General features: G+C 40.8%; 1 protein-coding gene across 1 annotated transcript in view; it reads right to left on the bottom strand.

Moving 5' to 3' along the window:
* The window catches only part of KPNA3 (karyopherin subunit alpha 3), a 78145-nt gene that overhangs the window by 23859 nt on the left and 33898 nt on the right, over positions 1–20388 (bottom strand). The window contains exons 2-9 of the mRNA XM_089654382.1: positions 19172–19216; positions 13191–13280; positions 9827–9856; positions 6915–6967; positions 4080–4175; positions 2348–2433; positions 674–760; positions 235–404 (exon numbers count right to left, since the gene is read on the bottom strand). Coding sequence (XP_089510508.1) covers positions 235–404; positions 674–760; positions 2348–2433; positions 4080–4175; positions 6915–6967; positions 9827–9856; positions 13191–13280; positions 19172–19216 — 657 coding nt within the window. The remainder of the gene's footprint in view (positions 1–234; positions 405–673; positions 761–2347; positions 2434–4079; positions 4176–6914; positions 6968–9826; positions 9857–13190; positions 13281–19171; positions 19217–20388) is intronic.

A 20388-nucleotide genomic window follows, 5' to 3' on the forward strand; every position in this document is an offset into this window, starting at 1 on the left:
TTCAGAAATATTCAAAACAAGATGATCAACATGACAGCCAGCCAACTTGTATTTTCAAGAGCAGAGTAGAGCTCAGCAATGGCAGCTTATACAGTTTCTTTCATAACCAGTACAAATAGGTTTTGTGAATTCCAGTAGAGATTTTCTCTACTTCTCCAAAAGCTTCTCAAGCGTATTTAAAATGTTCATTGTACACAGCAAAGTTGTCATCACACGAATCATCTTTTTTTTTACCTCCTGTACAGTCTCCATGGGTGGCGGGGGGTCCTTATTTCTGCACAGATTGACAATGACCCATGTGACGTTCCGAAGGAAAGTGATGGGGATGGAAGGGTTGATGAAGGACAAGAGCGGTTTAACAACTCCAAGTGATATGACATAATCTCTACACTGTGGACCATCACCTACAGAAATGAAAGGGTTCAAAGGAAATTCCATTAAAAATGAAGAAAAATAAAAAGGGTGACCTTACATGCATGAGTATAATTATTTCCTTGAAGAAATGCTGTGAAATATTCCAGCAGCTAAAGTTTAAATTTAAATCTTAAAGACAAATATATAATAACAATTGAACAAAAAAAAAAGTAAATTGGCCAATCACACATTTGCTTTCCCTTTTAGTATTTTACAAAAAATAAATAAAATGATTTGTTAATCAAGAAGGATTTCTTACCGATAATATTTCCAAGTGCCCACACTGCCTGTTCACAGACATTTTGATGCACGGAATGGAGGAGTCTCAGAAACAGTGGAACAGCATCTGCTCACGATACAAGGTGGAAAGAAAGAAAATAGACTTAACCCGTCACCCTAGACAATAACACAGAGTCAAATCACTGGTAACAAATTTACAACAAAACTATACTATTTAACCTTTTTGCTGACAGAGCTTTTTTTTGCACACTTAAAAAAAAAAAAAATATATATATATATATATATATATATATATATATATATATATATATTTATATATATATATATATATATATATATATATATTTATATTTTTTTTTTTTTTTTTTTTTTTAAGCCTGAATAAAACCACCAACATTTTATATTTTCTGAAAGCAGACACCCTAGGAGATATTGAATTACAATTCACGGAGGTCCGGACATTAAAAGTTTTTTATACATGCTCATCAGTACCTGCCATCAAGGAGCTTACAGTTTAAGGTCCTTAGCTTACATACATACACGCACAAACATACTAGGACCAATTTCAATAGAAGCCAATTTTACTACCAGCATGTCTTTTGCATATGGAAGGAAACTGGAGTAAACCCACACAAGCCCAGAGAGAGCATGCAGACTGTTCATACACCGTCCTGGGCAGGATACAGTACTGCAAGGTGGAAGTGCAAACCACTAAAGCCACTGTGCTGTCAATGGTTTCTGAACGTTTTGCATTTTTTTTTAGGAATATTTACAAGCTTACACACTGATCTTTGACATCAGATTTTAAAGCGGAGTTCCACCCAAAAGTGGAAGATCCACTTGTTTGCCTCCTCCCCCCTCCACTGCCATATTTGTCACCTTTTTTTTTTGTGGGGATGCGGTTTTGACAGGTAGCGGCTCCTACTTCTGGATCAGTTCTCCGCAGTGAAGTGAGCCAGAAGTTCAGCCTCCCTCCTTCCTCCCGCAGCCTCCTGAGATCCTTCACAGCTCCCAGAAGACTGCCAGACCAATCAGGATGCGCAGCACAACTCGCACATGTGCAGTGGGCACCCGGTGGTGAAGCCGCAAGCTTTCACAGCCTGGTGCCCACAGTTAAGATGCTGGCAACGGGAAGAGGAGAGAAGGGACGGCGTGGGTGAGATCATCAGTGGTCCTTGGGACAGGTGAGTGTGTGTTTATTAAAAGTCAGCTAGCTAGTTTTTGTAGCCGACTTAAAACACAAAAATGGCTGTAACTCAGCTTTAAAATATAAAAAACACAGTGCTTCCCAGTCTCTGGAAATGTCCATGGATTCCCGACTTCAGGCAGCCATTGCCAGTAAAAGGTTTCTCAACAAAATATTAAAAATGAACATTTTATTTATGATTATATTCATTTTTCCAATTACATTTGAGCCCCTGAAAATGGAGGGACTGTGTATAAAAATGGTTGTAGTTCCTAAAATTTGTATGTGATATTTATGTTCAACCCCTTAAATTAAAGCAGAAAGTCTGCACTTCAAATGCATTTGGATTGTTTCGTTTTAATTTATTCTGGTGGCATACAGAGCAAAAGCATGAAAAATTGTGCGTATGTACACACACACACACACACACACACACACTTTTTTAGTTATGAACATATACAACAATCCCTTTGCATACTAGAATTTAAGACAAAAGAAAACGCTTACTGGACTGGACCACTGCTTGAGTTTGTGCCGACGTCCCTGATGCTATATTAGTTAATGCCCAGGCAGCTTCAAACTGTAAAGAAGGACTGGAACACAAGATTTCAAGTTTTTCATTTTGTTAGATATAAAAACATCAAAAGTAAATCTGTCATGAGAGAAATGTGGGGGCTGCCCATTGATAACACCCAGCCAGTATGCTTGCGCTCTGGCCCCAAAGGACCTCTAAATCACCAATCCAGAACAGATACACAGAGCAAGAAATTCAGAACTCCCGATATGTATACTTATTACAAGTATTTCAGCATGAAAATCAGGCAACGAAGGGAAGGTGTGCAAATCGCCATGTTGTGCTCAAATCAGGTTTCTTTACGCATAAATATTGTCTATAAAACTACATGTGAATTAAAATGTATTATATAAATCAACTGCAGAAGCCACAAGGTGCTGGTAGGAACTGCTAACTTGCTACAATGCATACAGTGCACTTCCCAAGTTTGGGAGGGTTTGGAGCCCAATTTTAACAAGATGACAGTATGTATCAATACTTTGTGGTGCCTGTTATTCCAAAGATTTTTTTATTTAAAAAGGAAACCATTTTTTTATGTTACTTTGTTATTCGTATGAGATCTAACCTGGATAAAAAACATTTAGTCCTCATGCACACTGGACACAGCTGCTGTTTTTTTTCTACAGCCAGTAAACTCCCCAGCATGTTGTTATCCTGTGTGTCCATGCACACATAGGCTAATCAACATTTTTCGGCAGGGATGTTTTTTGGCTGGAAAACCCTCCAGAACTAGTGGGTTTCTAGAGGAGTTTTTTAGCTGTAAAAACGCTCTAATGCGGCAAAACGCAGTAAATCGTGGCAAACCATCGTTTGACTTTTGACCACAAAAAACTTTTTTTTTTTTTTACAAAAAAAAAAAAACCACACCGCTAAAAAAAACAAACGCGGCAAAAACGCTAATACAAAAAAACCTCATGTTTTTAACGTGACTTTACACAGCTAACGTTACCAGCGTTATTAAAATGACCAGTGTGCATGGAGCCTAATACAGGATGCTTCCATGACCCTGGAAATCACAAATCATACTGGAGCTTCTAATAAGACACTACAGAAAAAGAAATTTTTTTCCCCTTTCCAACCTCTACATGAAATTGCATAAACTTGAATGGCCCAAAACAGACCATTCAGGTATGTGCATCACATTTTACTCTGCACAGCATAGAAGAACTTTAAAAAAAAAAAAAAAATTGCAAAATAAAAAAAAAAAAAGTCCCATCTGCTGGCTACAAAAAGCTTTAGAATAGCCAAAACGTCCTGAAATGCTTCTCATTCTTTAAATGCAATTTACCTGGCTGCCATTCTAACTCTCTGGCTTCAATTCTAAGTCACTAAACCAGAAAAAGTATGTAAATAGAAAGGACTTAAGTCTTTCTCTGCTCTCCTGATTTGCATACCTGTACCTGGGTCAGTAAAGGTAGGCACAACAGTCAGGCAACACATGTTCATAATTTAAAAAACAAGTGTCATAGGTTTTTGAGGCGCTCTTAAGTGAGGGAGCATGCATTTTTTTGATGAAAAACATTCTTTCAGCCTACCACATGGCCCAAATGACTCCTATTGTTTTACTTTAATGCTGGGTAAAACATTAGGGTAAAAAAGATTCCATTAATGCAATACAAGCTACACAAAAGAGGTAGAAAACAACAAAAAAAACTTTCTACTCACTTATCATCTGCCTCTAAACATTTCACCAATATGGGCAGAATTCCGGATTTTATGAGGTCATCAATGGGTGGATTTCTGTCACTGGATAACAGCTTTCTGCAACAGAAAAATGTACAGAAAATTATCATTGTGCGACAATGCCTTAGAGACCATATTCTTGTGTGTGGCTTGTAAATATTTATGCTGCCCATTAGATAAAGAAGGTACTCTTCTTTTGTCTTGGTTATCTCCTTATCTCACCAATGCCAACCAATGTTTGATAAAACACTAAATAGGACTTCACTACAAGTAAATCAAATCATTACTTTTTAAAGACACATGCACCAAAAGATATACCTCTAGTGAATGTCACATAGTTGGAAATACTGTTGACTCTACCAACTTTCAGCCACAGCATTGTCATCCATGGTTTAACCACCACCAGACCAGCAATGTATCCGTATGTCGCTGGACTTTCGCTGGCTGCACTGGAGCGATGCCTGCAGCACAGTTTTTATTTTTTTGTTTTTTTTCTTTCTTTAAAGAGCCTGCAATCGGCTCTCTTATACAAACAGCAGCCCCTGCAACTCTCTCGGGATCTCCCATCTCACCAGAACCGGCTTTGATTGGCTCTCCTTTATTGTAAACCGGAAGCGATGACCTGACATTACTTAGTTTACTCGGAACCTTTCATCGCAATTTAAAGAAATATGAAAGCATTTAAAAACCCCGATTTTGGTGATCTGAAGGCTTTAAATTGCAGAGGAGGGATTTGGGGTCTTATAGACCCCCAAATCCCTTCATAAAAATGCCTGTCCCATGTCTTGCTGTCACAGCAAATGTAAAAAAAAAATAATAAAAACTTGACAGTGTAAAGAAAATAAAATCAAAAAAAGGCAAACGTGCGTCGGTCCCGCATGCATGCAAACCGTGATCATCCCACATATGTGAGGTATCGCCGCGATAATTAGATCACGGGCAGTAAATCTAGCATTGTACCTTCTCTGTAACTCTAAAGTGGTAACCTGTGAAGACTTAAACGTGGCCAATGAATAGTAAAATTTACACCATTTGTCACCATTGCAGGGAATGCACAATATTGAAGCGTGACATGATTGACATCCATTTGGCGTATCATCTTTTATATTTTACAAAAATATTGGGTTATTTATTGTTTTTTTTCCCAATACATTTTTTTAATTAAAAAATTTTTTTCCCCAAAAATTGCGTTTGATAAACCGATGCATAAATATTGTGACGAAAAAAAAAAACAAGAAAAGCAAAAACCAAAAATAATGTTTAGTGGTTCTAAGACATTTTCTAGCACAAAATACTGATTTTAAAATGTAAAGAAAAAGTGCCAGTAATGGCTTGGGGCTGAAGAGGTTAAATAATCTCCCAATTTCAAGTGACCAAATGACCTCAACTATAGTGAGAAAAAAAAAAAAAGGATCAAAAATGCCTTTCAGTTAACAATGAAGTAGTTTTGACTCATTTCTACAATGATATAAAATTATTGGCCTCTTACAACTGCAAGTAAATAAGGGTGAGACTGCTGTGGCTCAAAAGGTCCAACGCATCTTAGGCTGTCAAATTTGTGCTCCTGGATTGGTAGTATATAGAGAAAGGACCCTCACCTGTTTGTACAGGGCATGTCATTGCCAGCTTTAGCAGGAAAGCATTGCTCCTTCCTTGTCAAAAACTCAAACTCAGAGACACCTTCCTCATCTGCCACGTAAGGGAGCCACAAACAAACAGGTCAGTGTGTTTCACCTCCCTGCTGCATCCTTCACAGCAATATTGCAATGAGCTGGCCAGACACAACTCTGGTAATTTTTGGGTTAGGAGGCTGAATAATTTGCAAACAGATAAATACTAGGAATGAGCTCAGGCGTATTCGGATCCCAGTTCTAACCTAACTGAGCTATCCTGCCAGGAAGTCGTCAAAGGGCCAATGGTAAGCAGCTGAGGCATTCCCTTCCATGTTCAAATCCCTTGCATAGGTGCAGCTATGGTGTGGGGAATGCCTTGACCACTCACATTTGGCCATGTGGAGTGACAGCTTGTGGTGGGATAGGTTTTCAAATTTGGCTGAACTCATCCCTAATCAAGTCAAGCGGCCAGCAACAGTTTCTACTGAAAATATGAAAATCAAAACTATTGACGATAGGTCTTTTGTGCACCTGAAAGCAGAGGCATCTAAATGATATCAGTTGACTGTCTGGAACCTGTAGGGAACACCCACAATAATTGCTAGTATCAAAAAAAGACCAGAATCTATGCTGCCTAGACTTAGTCACATGGGAACAGATTTTATTTACGGCAAGGGGTATTATAAAGTGATTCATAAAATTAACATGCGCTCCACCATGTGAATGTTAACAGGTTCACATAGTTTTAACAGCTGCATGACTGTTGAAGGCAAATTGCACCTTTTGCAAAACTGTAATCAAAGCACCCACAATTAAAATGTGCATTTATAACACTTCTGCGAAGGAGCCTGCCAAGCACTGCAACCATGATAAGCGAATTGTGGGTAAAGCGCAGGCTCCTGCAGAATCTTTCACCTAGCTATGGACCTCAGGTTCATAACTTCAGTTATGGGGCTACAGCCAATAAATGATGGACTACAAGTGTGGTGATGCACTGAACTTTTGAGATCAATCAGTTCCTCTGGTCTTTCCATTCACAGATCGATCAACCTGCACAGCAGCACCAAAATTCAAAAAAATACAAGCCTTTGGTGAGAAGAACCCCGAGACTGAAGTGGGGTGGATGGGGGAGCAACGTTCGGGGGTAAGATGAAAGTCTTTAATCAATGAACAACATGCAGAGCAAAAATGTGGTCTGTATTACCTTGCCGCCTGTACAGCACTAAGCTGGGTTGCTGGATTATCACTGGTTGCATTCTATAAAATAAAATACAAACGTCATAGGTGTAGGAATATGTACAAAGAGGTTCCTTTAAAATCAATATGATCTATTGTGGTTATAGTGTTTCAAATGATCATTCATGGCACTGAAATTGTCCAAACTAGACTCTACCGCATGTTTTCATGGTAACATTGTTTTCCTCAGTCAGTGGATATGGATCCCATGTGGATCTATTTTGTACAAGAGGTTTAACTTATTTGGCCTCTTTTGGTTTGTTAAAAAGACACCATTAAAAGCCTTCTTTTATATAGGTTTGATAAGTGCAAAGAAATACTGACTAATCTCACCAGAAACCTTGTCCGCTGATAACTGCCTTTTACATTGTTCCTAGTCATCTCCAAGGACTCCAGAACCCCACCCCTCTGTTATGAAGAAGAGGAGAGAGGCAGAGGTTTTTGTCCTGTCCCATTTTTCTGATACATTACAGTGAGTAAACATTATCACCCTAGAACAGGAAGTGTGCTACTGGGAGAATGGCAACGGAAAATAAAATAGGGGGGGCAGGAAGAAAAAGAAAACAAACTTTGGTTTAGGTGATCTTTAAACCACAATTTAATAAGCACCTCTGCTTCTCTTTTACAAATTGTTTCCTTGATTACGTAAAGCCTGAACTAAAACATGTAGTCTGTTACTGCTAACTTCTCCTGAGTGTGCTAGCTGCCTTGCTGTAATGCTGATAAATTAACTTCATAATGTATTAGTTGCTGGCCTGGTACAAGAATGCAAATCAGGAGTTTGACTTCACTTGTGGCATGCTTGTTATTGGGTCAGTGACCCAGTTGATTAAAGGAAATCTGCAATGACAGCCTTCATATTTCTTATACTACAGAAATAGTAAGGCATGATTTTGAAAGCAATTAATGAACACTGCTGGATAGTTTTGGACAATACAGCCATGGGAGTTTCATCAGGGATTGGGTTTTTTCCTTTGTTTGCTGGCTGCTAGATTACACCTACATTCAGGCAATTCATCAAGCAGGCCACCAGGAAAAGAACACCGCCACTGTCACTGGCCAGCCCTCTGCAGAGGCAGGTTTAATAGAACATAAGAGGAACAAATCACATTTATAAAAAACTGAGAATTTGTTTAATCCTTGCTTACAGTGTGTGTTATTATTGTAATGTATTGCAATACTGCTGCCTTGAATCAGTTGTCAAAGAACCGCAATCGCCCTTCGAAATATTGTCATGGCTTCCACTCAGCAAGTGTTCAGTGTTGAAGAGCTAATATTATTGCAATAGACATATGATTGCAGTTTGAACAGTTGAAAACTGCTGCTCTGTCATTAATGTTAAGATTATAGTGCGTCATGAACCACCAGAACACAAACTGCAAAAACCATACTATTCTGATAGCTGTAACTGAAACTAAGGTAGGCTACATGCAGCAGCTACATACATTTCTGGTACTTTAACCACTTCCCGTCTGGCCCATGTAGATAAACGGCCGGACAGGAACGCTGCCGAAGCGGGTTGACGTTTCTAAAAGGTCACTCGCGTTCACTGCCTGTGCGTGCGCCCTGGGAGTGCGCGGCACCGCGTGAGGTCCTGATTCTTGTGATCACCGATTGGCTAAATCGGTGATCACATGAAAAAGTAGTAAACAAGATGTCACTTTCTGACATCATTGATTACTACTTGTGAAATCTGTGAATGATCACAGAGGTCACATGGTACAAGGTTATTCACAACTGCCTTGTACCATGTGACAAGCTGTGACCAATCACAGCTCTCACAGTATTTCTCAATGGCTGCAAGAATGCAGCCAGAGAGAAGGAGAAATTATTGCTTTTGCAGCCTTTATGGGTATAAAAGCAATCAGTGTAAAAAAAAAAAAATAATAAATCTTCATCACCCCCCACAAGTAATACAGTGTCACTATGGTGACACTGTACTGCTAGGGTGACAGTATACTAAACAAAAAAAAAAAGTAAAACAAATTTTGAAAAATACATTTTTGGTTATAAACTAATTTGGGTTATTTGTTTTTTCTAAAAAGATAGCTGAATACATTTTGGCCAAGATTTATGAAGAAAGATTTGCAAAACACTTATTTTCAAAATTTTTGAACTTTATTTATATAGCAAAAAAAAATCCCAGTGGTGAATAAATATCACTAAAATAAAGTTTTATATGTCTCAAAAAAAATTCTAAAAAAATTCATATGGGTCCAGTGTTGCATGACAGTGCAATTGTCATTCAAAGTGTGATAGCACTGAAAGCTGAAAATTGGCCTGGACTGGAAAGGGGTGAAAGTGTCTGGACTTTAAGTGGTTAAAGCTCTTGTTCCCCAATCATGGCACCTTTTCAATGCACTCAAGATCTAGTCCCCTAACTGCCTGACTGCAGACAGCCTGGACCTATACTACTTCACCTTTAACCCTACTCTAGTGATCTCCTGACATGGACTCAGCTGGCTTGTCTCCATTCTGCACATACGCACCAGGCCATCAAGGTCCACGTTTGTGGTAAGATCACTGGACCAAGGCTACATCATCAGATGGTGGGTAATGTATAGAAAAGGAGGGAGTACACATTAGAGATTTGACAGCTAGACTAGCAGCAAGGTCACCAGAAATTTACAGTAATGAACTAATCACTAGAGCGGGCTTATCCCCACACAAACAAAATGCTTTGACTTTCATTGGCTACCAGGCAGCAGAGAGTGTCTGCATCCCAGAAACCCATGCTGTAAATGAGCTTTACTTACAGAAGCATATCCCTGCATATTTCACTACATGTACTGTATGTGTTGTCAGCATGTTAATCTGTATTATATGGCTTTAAGTATTTGTCAAAAAATAAAAATCAGATATAAAACAAATTGAACATACCTGTAGTATTGCTTCTAGTGTTACGTTTTGCTGCAAAGGAAGCATAAAAAGTTACATTCATTAAAAACACATTTAAGCCTTAAGTACTTCCCATCTATATAATTTATTTATTTCAGGTACTTATATAGCGAAGTCAATTTATGCAGCACTTTACACATATATATTGTAAATTCACCTCAGTCCCTAACCCTCAAGGGGCATACAATCAAAAGGTCCCTAAACTACATACATACACATACTAGGGCCAATTTAGACAGGAGCCAATTAACCTACCAGCATGTCTTTGGAGTGTGGGTGGAAACCGGACTACGAGGAGGAAACCCACGCAGACACAGGGAGAACATGCAAACTCCAGGCAGGTGGTGTCCTGGTTTGGATTTGAACCAACGACCCTAGTACTGCCAGGCGGAAGTGCTAATCATTTAGCCACTGTGCTGCCCAGATAGAGATATATATATATATATACCATATTTTCCGGCGTATAAGACGACTTTTCAACCCCTGAAAATCTTCTGAAAAGTCGGGGGTCGTCTTATACGCCGGTGCGAGCCGATCATTGGTGTCAGAGCGGCACTTTTTCAAGGGGCGGCGCGGCGCCGCCCCCCCTCCTCCTCCAACTGACACTAAGTATAGGGGTGGGCAGAGGGGCTGCTGTACCTTACCTGGCTCCGGTCCCACGACGATCCGGTCCAGGAAGCGCGGCTGCTCCTTCTTTCAGTTCGGCCGCTCGATGGTCACGCGGCCGCTCGGCTCCGCCTCCTAACCGGTGATTGGGCGCCAGCACTGGAAAGGCACACAGGCGACCAATCACCGGCGAAGAGGCGGAGCCGAGCGGCCCCGCGAAAATCGAGCGGCCGAACTGGAAGAAGGAGCAGCCGCTCCTCTCCCCCACTGACACCAACGATGGGGCACTATTCCTCCCTCACTGACACCAACGATGGGGCACTGTTCTCCCCACTGATACCAATGATGGGGCACTATTCCTCCCCCACTGACACCAACGATGGGGCACTATTCCTCCCACTGATACCAACGATGGGGCACTATTACTCCCACTGACACCAACGATGGGGCACTATTCCTCCCACTGACACCAACGATGGGGCACTATTCCTCCCACTAACACCAACGAAGGGACACTATTCCTCCCACGGATACCAACGATGGGGCACTATTACTCCCACTGACACCAACGATGGGGCACTATTCCTCCTCCCCACTGACACCGATGATGGGGCACTATTCCTCCCACTGATACCAATGATGGGGCACTATTCCTCCCCCACTGACACCAACGATGGGGCACTATTCCTCCCTCACTGACACCAACGATGGGGCACTGTTCTCCCCACTGATACCAATGATGGGGCACTATTCCTCCCCCACTGACACCAACGATGGGGCACTATTCCTCCCACTGATACCAACGATGGGGCACTATTACTCCCACTGACACCAACGATGGGGCACTATTCCTCCCACTGATACCAACGATGGGGCACTATTACTCCCACTAACACCAACGAAGGGACACTATTCCTCCCACTGATACCAACGATGGGGCACTATTACTCCCACTGACACCAACGATGGGGCACTATTCCTCCTCCCCACTGACACCGATGATGGGGCACTATTCCTCCCACTGATACCAATGATGGGGCACTATTCCTCCCCCACTGACACCGATGGGGCACTATTCCTCCCTCCACTGACACCAACGATGGGGCACTATTCCTCCTCCCCACTGACACCAATGATGGGGCACTATTCCTCCTCCCCACTGACACCAACGATGGGGCACTATTCCTCCTCCCCACTGACACCAATGATGGGGCACTATTCTCCCCACTGACACCAATGATGGGGCGCTATTCTCCCCACTGATACCAATGATGGGGCGCTATTCCTCCCACTGACACCAATGATGGGGTGCTATTCCTCCCACTGACACCAATGATGGGGTGCTATTCCTCCCACTGATACCAATGATGGGGCGCTATTCCTCCCACTGACACCAATGATGGGGCGCTATTCCTCCCACTGATACCAATGATGGGACACTATTCCTCCCACTGACACCAATGATGGGGCACTATTCCTCCCACTGACACCAATGATGGGGCACTATTCCTCCCACTGACTAATGATGGGGCACTATTCCTCCCACTGACTAATGATGGGGCACTATTCCTCCCACTGACTAATGATGGGGCACTATTCCTCACACACTGACACTAATGATGGGGCACCATCATTGGTGTCAGTGGGAGGAATAGTGTCCCATCATTGGTGTCAGTGGGAGGAATAGTGTCCCATCATTGGTGTCAGTGGGAGGAATAGTGTCCCATCATTGGTGTCAGTGGGAGGAATAGTGCCCCATCATTGGTGTCAGTGGGAGGAATAGTGCCCCATCATTGGTGTCAGTGGGAGGAATAATGCCCCATCATTGGTGTCAGTGGGAGGATTAATGCCCCATCATTGGTATGAGTGGGAGGAATAGTGCCCCATCATTGGTGTCAGTGGGAGGAATAGTGCCCCATCATCGGTGTCAGTGGGAGGAATAGTGCCCCATCATTGGTGTCAGTGGGAGGAATAGTGCCCCATCATTGGTGTCAGTGGGAGGAATAGTGCCCCATCATTGGTGTCAGTGGGAGGAATTGTGCCTCATCATTGGTGTCAGTGGGAGGAATAGCACCCCATCATTGGAATACCATACTGAAATAGCATACCATATTGAAATGAAATCTGATGTTTTTTCATTTTTATTTGTTGTGCGTTGGAAGAGGGGTAGTCTTATACGGCGAGTATAGCTCAAACCCTAAATTTTAACAGGAAAAGTAGGGGGTCGTCTTATACGCCGGAAAATACGATATATATATATATATAGATATATAGATATATAGATATATAGATATACATATATATACACACACACATACACACACACCCTCGGGTGGGTAAGGTGATCTCTTGGTCATCACTATTGCATCGTTTAACTGAAACTGGCACAATCCTGTGTCCAGTTTCTGAAATCACACAGGGAGAGGAACATCAGAAGTGCCTCTCACTCTGTACAGCAACAGATTTAGCTGGTCACGTGTGAGACAGGAAAGCCCGGAAAAGGAAGTGGCACGGGAAGGGGTTGCAGCTATGACCCCGGTATAACCATCTCAACTCAAGGCTGTATATATACACATATGGTGGTATTAAGGTGGTAAAAAAAAACAAAAACTAAAACAAACACACCCAACTATAAACCCAGCTTTAGATCCGTCAGATAAGTCATATATGCCTAAAAATCAAATCATGTGATCAAGTATTAGAAAAAAAAAATAAAAAATTGGCAAAAAGGCTGACATACAGATTTGAAGTCTCCATCAACATCAGAGTCCTCTAAACTTTCTTCTTGTGGAACATTTCTCTTTTTCAAAAGGTGTTCATCTCTTTTGTTCTGGAAAGATAAACAGGAACTGGTTACTTGACAGTAAGGTCTATGGTGACATCAGGGCTTCAGCAATGCAACACCACAAATACAGCAATGGAAAAACATATCGGCTTGGAGTTCAGACTTAATGGTTTTAAAATGCAATTTATTAGCGTTTTGAATGCAACTGTGCATTCAATACACTAAATTTATCTTTTGAAAAGCAACAAGTGTAAGCAGCTATATTATACCACAGAGCACAGAATGTAATAGGTTGAAGTAGCCAGTCATTTGATGTGCTGACAAGGAACACGCTAAGAGACCACTGTGCTGCTTCTCCTTTACAGTCTAGCCACAGGCAAGGACCAGGTCCATGAAAACCTGGGCTCAAAGAAAATGCATCAGCCATCATTCACACCAGAAAACTAAGGAAATCTAGTTAGAGAGAAGAAAAAAAAAAAAGTACTGTAGGGGACAACTCAGTGTTGAAGCCATGTATTTCAACAAACGCTGGTTTTTATTTTAATGAGCTAATTGTTTTGTTTTTTTTCAATATCTGACTAGAGGTCTGCTTTAAAAGTCTACTTATTAGTGATGCACCGATATACCGGCCACAAACAGGGTTGTCAGTGTTTTGCCAATAGGAAAAAAAAAAAAAAGGTGCCAATCATGCAGACTTTTTACCTTTCATATTCAGGGTGTAACATGTAATGAAAGGACCAGCCCCCACTCTGACAGCTAGTGGGAGACATTCTCCTCCTGCTGTAAAGAAGAAGAAGAAAAAAAAAAAAAAAGCATTCTGTGAATGAGGAAACGACAAGTTTCAACAGCCTTAGCAGCTGTTGGCCTGTAGTTCTTAGTGAACTACCACAGCACTATGGTAGTTCACCGATTCTTCCTGTATGTGTATTGACTTGCTCGTGCGGGAAAGCAAATATACTGACAGGTCTACAGAAGTCCTGAATGTCACCAGCAATCTGCTAATCAGTGGTGCAATGCTTTCCAGGCTCCTGCAACAAAACGTAATACAAAAAAAAAGTGAATGTATCCTTTAATTTATTGTGCAGCACAGTGGGTATTGAAAAGAATGCCCCCCTTTAAAATAATCACATTTTGTTGCTTTGTAGCCTGAAATGAAGACAGACAGTTTGTTTTATCCAACTGTATTTACTCAGTGCAACTTATAACACTCAAGTGAAAGATAAAACACCAACATGTCAGAAAAAATATTAAACATTTCAAAAACAGAGTTGAAAAAAGGATCACCCAACTCCTAAAGATGACTTTAAACTCAATCAGGAGTAACCAATTACCTTCTCAATGGCACACAAAGCCATTTGACTTTCAACTGATTAGCTGTAGTCATTTTGATAAGCTCAGATTAAGCTTTCCTGGAGCATTTCAGTCCCTGATAGTGAAACTGAAGCAAACAATCAACTAAAAATCAATGTCAAAAGATCTCCAGGATAAAGTTCTGGACAGGCGATGGATACAAAAAAAAAAAAAAAAAAAAAAAAACAACAGTGAAATCTATTAAGAAGTAGAAGGTATTTGGTACAACACAGACCCTCCCTGGATCAGGAAGTCGCTCCAAACTGGATGAAAGAGCCAGGAGGAAACTGGTCAAAGAGGCTACCAAGAGGCTTACAGCAACTCTGAAGCAGTTGCAAGAATTTATGACAGTGGTCATTGTGTGCATGTGACAACAATATCACAAATTCTACACAAATGTGGCTTATATAAGAAGGATGCAAGAAAAAAGCCACTTCTCAAGAAAGGCCACATACAGTCCCGACTGAGCTTTGCCAAAACACACCTTGAATATTCTGAGGCCACATGGAAAAAGGTGTTCTGGTCAGATGAATCTAAAATTGAATGATTTGGAATCAACACTAAACAATATGTCTGGAGGAAACCCAAAACACCTCACCATCCAAATAACACCATTCCTACAGTAAAGCATGGAAGTGGTAATATCCTGTTATGGGGGGTGTTTCTCTGCAGCAGGGACTAGAGCACTAGTCAGAACCTAGACCTAAACCCAATTAAAAATCTGTGGAATGACTTGAAGACTACAGTCCAAAAATGGTCACCATGAAAATTTAACTGAACTTGAGCAGTTCTACAAAGAGACAGCAAATACTGCAAATTCTAGATGTGCCAAGTTAGTAGAGACATATCCCAACAGACTAAAGGCTGTAATTAAAGCAAAAGGTGGTTCAACAAAATACTGACACATGGGCGTGATCCTTTTTCCAACTCAGTGATTCTGTTTTAGAAGGTTATTCTTTTTTTTAATTTTCTGATATGTTGGTGTTCTAGCTTTCAACTGGATGTTATAAGTTGGATAAAATTCATTGCAGGCTGCAAAGCAACAAAATTATTTTAAAAAGGGGGTGAGCTAAAGAATATATATACACACACACACATATATATTATATATATACACACACATACACACACACATATATATACACACATACATACACACCTTTTGAAAACAAAGATTTTAATCAATATCTCAATGAAGACTAGAACAATTTACAAAATTGACAAAACTGAGTTTTATAGAACATTTGTTTAGCTCATTACATGAAATTAAGGTTAACATAGCTCAGCATACAAAATATTCAGTTTTACTCTAATTGATGCAAAAATGAATACACCCCATCACAAAAACTACTCCATCTAGTATTTTGTATGACCTCCAAGATTTGTAAGGAGAGCACCAAGTCTTCCAGGCATGGAATGAACAAGTTGGTGACATATTGCAACATTGATCTGTTTACATTCTTCAAGAACGACCTCTTTTGGAGCCTGGATGCGGGATGGAGAGTGATGCTAAACTTGTCTCTTTAGAATTACCCATAGGAGTTCGATTGGGTTCAGATCAGGAGACATACTTTGCCACTGAAATCACTTTCACCCTGTTCAAAAATGCTACTGTGGCCTTAGATGTGTGTTTTGGATCATTTGTCATGTTGGAAAAGTGCACGACGACCAAGATCTTCTCTTTCAATATAGAGCAGTTCTTGGTCTCATCACTCCAGAGTACAGAGTCCCAGTAGTCTTCTTTTCAGCATGGGCCCTGGCAAATTCTAGGCGGGCTTTTTTGTACTTGGGCTTTAGGAGAGGCTTCCTTTGTTGACTACACCCATGCATGCCATTGCTCTGCAGTCTGCGCCATACTGTGTCACAAGAAACAATCACCACAGTTTGGCTTTCTACTTCTTTAGCCAACTGCAGTGAACTTGCCTGACGATTTTCTACACCCCTCTACAGAAGACGCTCCTGTCGAGGTGTTAACTTCCGTGGACGGCCTGGACATCTCTGTGAGACGGTTGCAGTTACATCTTTGTTACATTTTTGCATCACTTTTGCTACAGTATTTTAACTGGTAAGTAAAGCTATGTGGATCATCTTGCAGCCTTCACCTTTTTTGTGTAAAGAAATTTTCTCTCGGACCTTGTGTCATTTCTCTTTCATGTGGTGCCATGAAATGGGAAGGGGTTTTGTTAGGCTGGCCATACATTATACAACTTTCTGTACAATTTCCTTTAAATTTACCTTCAATTATGTATTGCAAGGGCCCGCCTAATTGAATAAAATTGAAAGTGTTGTTTAGGTTTGACCTCATATGCTTTTTTGCTAAATCTAAAAGGAAATTGCACAGAAAATTGTATAATGTATGGCCAGCCTTAGTAACACCCTTTTATAATCAACTGTGTTAGACACCTGTTTAATGAATAATTAGACTCACCTGTAGTTGAATTCTTGTTAATTAGGATTTTGTCTTAAATTTATATTTGCTCCTAAGATTTTCATTGGAATGTATTCATTTTTGCAACATGGTCTTGGATGAATTTGTTGTTGGGAAAAATACTTTTTGTGCGTACAAATTTTGTTTGTAATCAATGGCCCGCATTTTATAGCATAGTGTCCCATAGAAAAATGTTGATTCTGAAAGGAAAGGCTGACAAATTTGTTGGGGTGTACTCCTTTATGCTGATTATATATATATATATATATATATATATATATATATATATATATATATATATATATATATATATATATATATATATATATATATTATACACACACACTCACTGGCCACTATTAGGTACACCTTGCTAGTAACCCATTTTGCCTTGCCTTCAGAACTGCACTAATTCTTTTTGGCATGGATTCAACAAGGTGTTGGAAACATTCCTCAGAGATTTTGGCCCATGTTGACATGATAGCATCGTGCAGTTGCTGCAGATTTGTCGGCTGCACATTCTTGATGCAGATCTCCCATTCCACCACATCCCAAAGGTGCTCTATTGGATTGAGATTTGGTGACTGTGGAGGCCATTGGAGTACACAATTTATTGTCATGCTCAAGAAATCAGTTTGAGATGATTTGCTCTTTGTGACATGGTGCATTATCCTGCTGGAAGTAGACATCAGATGATGGGGACACTCAGGGGGCGTATTTACCACAAGGCAAACAAGGCGTGTGCATGGGATCCTGTAGGTTGGAAGTGGCCCGCCAGGCCCATCTTTGTGGGCACTCCCTGGGAATGTGTTGGAGATGGGAGCATGTGCTGAAATGATTCTTGACAGACCAGCTGATTGTCAGTTTCAGTCCAGAATTTTCATTTCGGTGCACCACTAACATTTATAGCTGGAATCCATACCACTGATTTCAGTTTTGTATGTATGTATCGAAGGACGACTTTACACTGCCTCTTGCTAAAGCGCAGCTAGCCTGCAGTTTTTATGCGGGTTAACTGCACCTTTCCTATAGACTTCAATGAAGTCCTGCGATTTCAGAAAGTGTACCAAAACTCCTACATGCTGCATCTTTGGTGCACTTTCTGAAACCACAGATAAACCGCGGGACCTCATAGAAGTCTAGGGGAAAGCACAGCTAACCTGCACAAAACCCAAGGGCACTGGGCAGTGTGAAACCACCTTAAATCACATCGGTTCTGATCTCAGTCTCTTGTAATCGCCAGCACAGCAGCACTCAATAAGGTAGAGGGAAATGCAATAGCCTGAGCCAATCAACGCTCTGTTGCTAAAAGGCAAAATACTTACAGGAGGTAAGAGAACAGGGGTGGCCTCTTTAATATGCTGATGCCCTTACATTTTACAATTACAGCCTCAGTAGGCCTTTGACCAGGTTGTATTGTGCTTCAAGTGAAACTCCATCAGAAATTAGATTTATATAGCATGGTGAAGGGTTAGAACCTCTGAAGTATGTATTGCTGACTATGTCCCTATAAGAGGCAGTCAAGGATCGTTTAAGCAAGGAAAAGCTAGAACGGCTATCGGATTTTTTCTGTCATCTGCATGAAAATTTTGGAGATATTTTCCTTGCTTCTTTTTTCTGTGACAGCGGTCCTAACAGAATCCAAAAAGAAAAACACAAAAACCTGACATAGGAGTTTAATCCTTCTAAACTTAATATAGTTTTTTAAAGCCAATTCCCATGGAAGCCACTGCTACAGTGATTGTTAGTTTTTGGATCCTGTGCCACACAGGGGGTTTCTTGCTAAGCACAATTCAGAGTACCTTCCATTTTTCACAATCGGTGCAAAAATGATCTCTGGATTGGATGAGGTGGAGAGGCGGGGGGGGGGGGGTGACATTGCATTCTCCATTTCACCCAATCACAGGATGCTTTGTATTCATTTATAAAAATGCAAGTGTTCTCTGAATGGCGCCCAGTGTCGTCGATGGAGCCCTACTTCTTTTAACTGCAACAAGTGACTGCTTATAAATTGTTATTTCGACTAGGAAGACCAAATGTCACAAATTCAGGCTCCTGCTTCTGTCAGTCATTGTTACCAGTTTCGCTATATATATATTATTTTAAATTTAAAAATTCTGGGAGCTTTTTCACTGTAGCATATGTTCTTGCGACTTACCTTTCGTAGCTCTATGGTCACTTCATTTCTGTGTCTTCGCATAGTCTAAAGAAAAAAAAGATTAAAGATGAAGTCACTGAAAGTAATATTTTGACACAAACTGAATGTCATGCAGATTACTACATTGAGATGTATATGTTCAAGGCAGTCAACCCAAGACAGATAGATATTTTAGTTTTGGCACGCTAGCAGGTAGATTCACCAACCGGTTTCTTTTTTCTTCTCAGACAAAGAAAAAAACACAAACTCAGCTTCCAGTTCCCAGTTCAACCCTTGTGATAAACTCATTACACAGGGATCGCCCTTTTATCCAACTCACTCTCTATTTTATATTAATTATTATTATACAGGATTTATATAGTGCCAACAGTTTGCTCAGCGCTTTACAATATAACAGGAGACAATACAGCAACAATACAGTTCAATACAAGAGGGATAGGAGGGCCCTGCTCCTTGGAGCTTACAATCTAGGAGGGAGATATAATCTGGAATTGATGAGGGTGAGAGACTTAAAGCCGTATTAAACCCAAAAACGTAATATATTGTAGCTCATCAAACCTTAGATGTGGTAGCTGCATTAGTTCTTTTATCCCATTGCTTTCACTTGGTGATCTGGAGAGCAACACAACTCTTGTAAAGTGCTGAGTGCAGCCTGCCCAAAAAAACTCATTAGAAGCCGACCCCCCCCCCCCTTCTTTCGCAGAATGGATTGGATGTATGAAGTGCGCACCCCGGCTCGTTCAATGTGCTCCCTCTGTAGCAGGGAAAACACTAACCATGTACGATGTTTAAATGAGCCACAGCGCCTCTAGCATGCGGTCCGTTTTAACTGCAGACGGTTGTCAACTACCTAACAGTTTTTTTCAGAAGGGCCGCATACAGCCTACATGTATGGAGGGGGACAGAAGCAATTATTTGAACAGCCAGAGCATGGTAATGTGTTGGATGCAAGAATGCATGGGGATTTTCCATAAAATGGCCATTAAAGGTGAACTAACCCTTCTGGTTTGCCCTACAGATAGTATAGACTTTCCGTTTCACCTGTAGGCGGCACAAAGTAAATCTAACAGTCCTCCATCCACTCTAAACAGGCTACAGTAATTGATCAGCCTGCAATTTTCTGCCCAGCTCCTTTGATCTTCTGATCGAAGTTTGTTGAGCCGGGTGGTGCTAGCTGAGCCATTTGCAGAGTGAATTGCATCCTCTTCTGCAGAAAA

Source organism: Staurois parvus, unplaced genomic scaffold, assembly GCF_062004578.1.
Source record: "Staurois parvus isolate SC_StPar_1 unplaced genomic scaffold, SC_StPar_1.0 ptg000761l, whole genome shotgun sequence".
Taxonomy (NCBI): Eukaryota; Metazoa; Chordata; class Amphibia; order Anura; family Ranidae; genus Staurois; species Staurois parvus.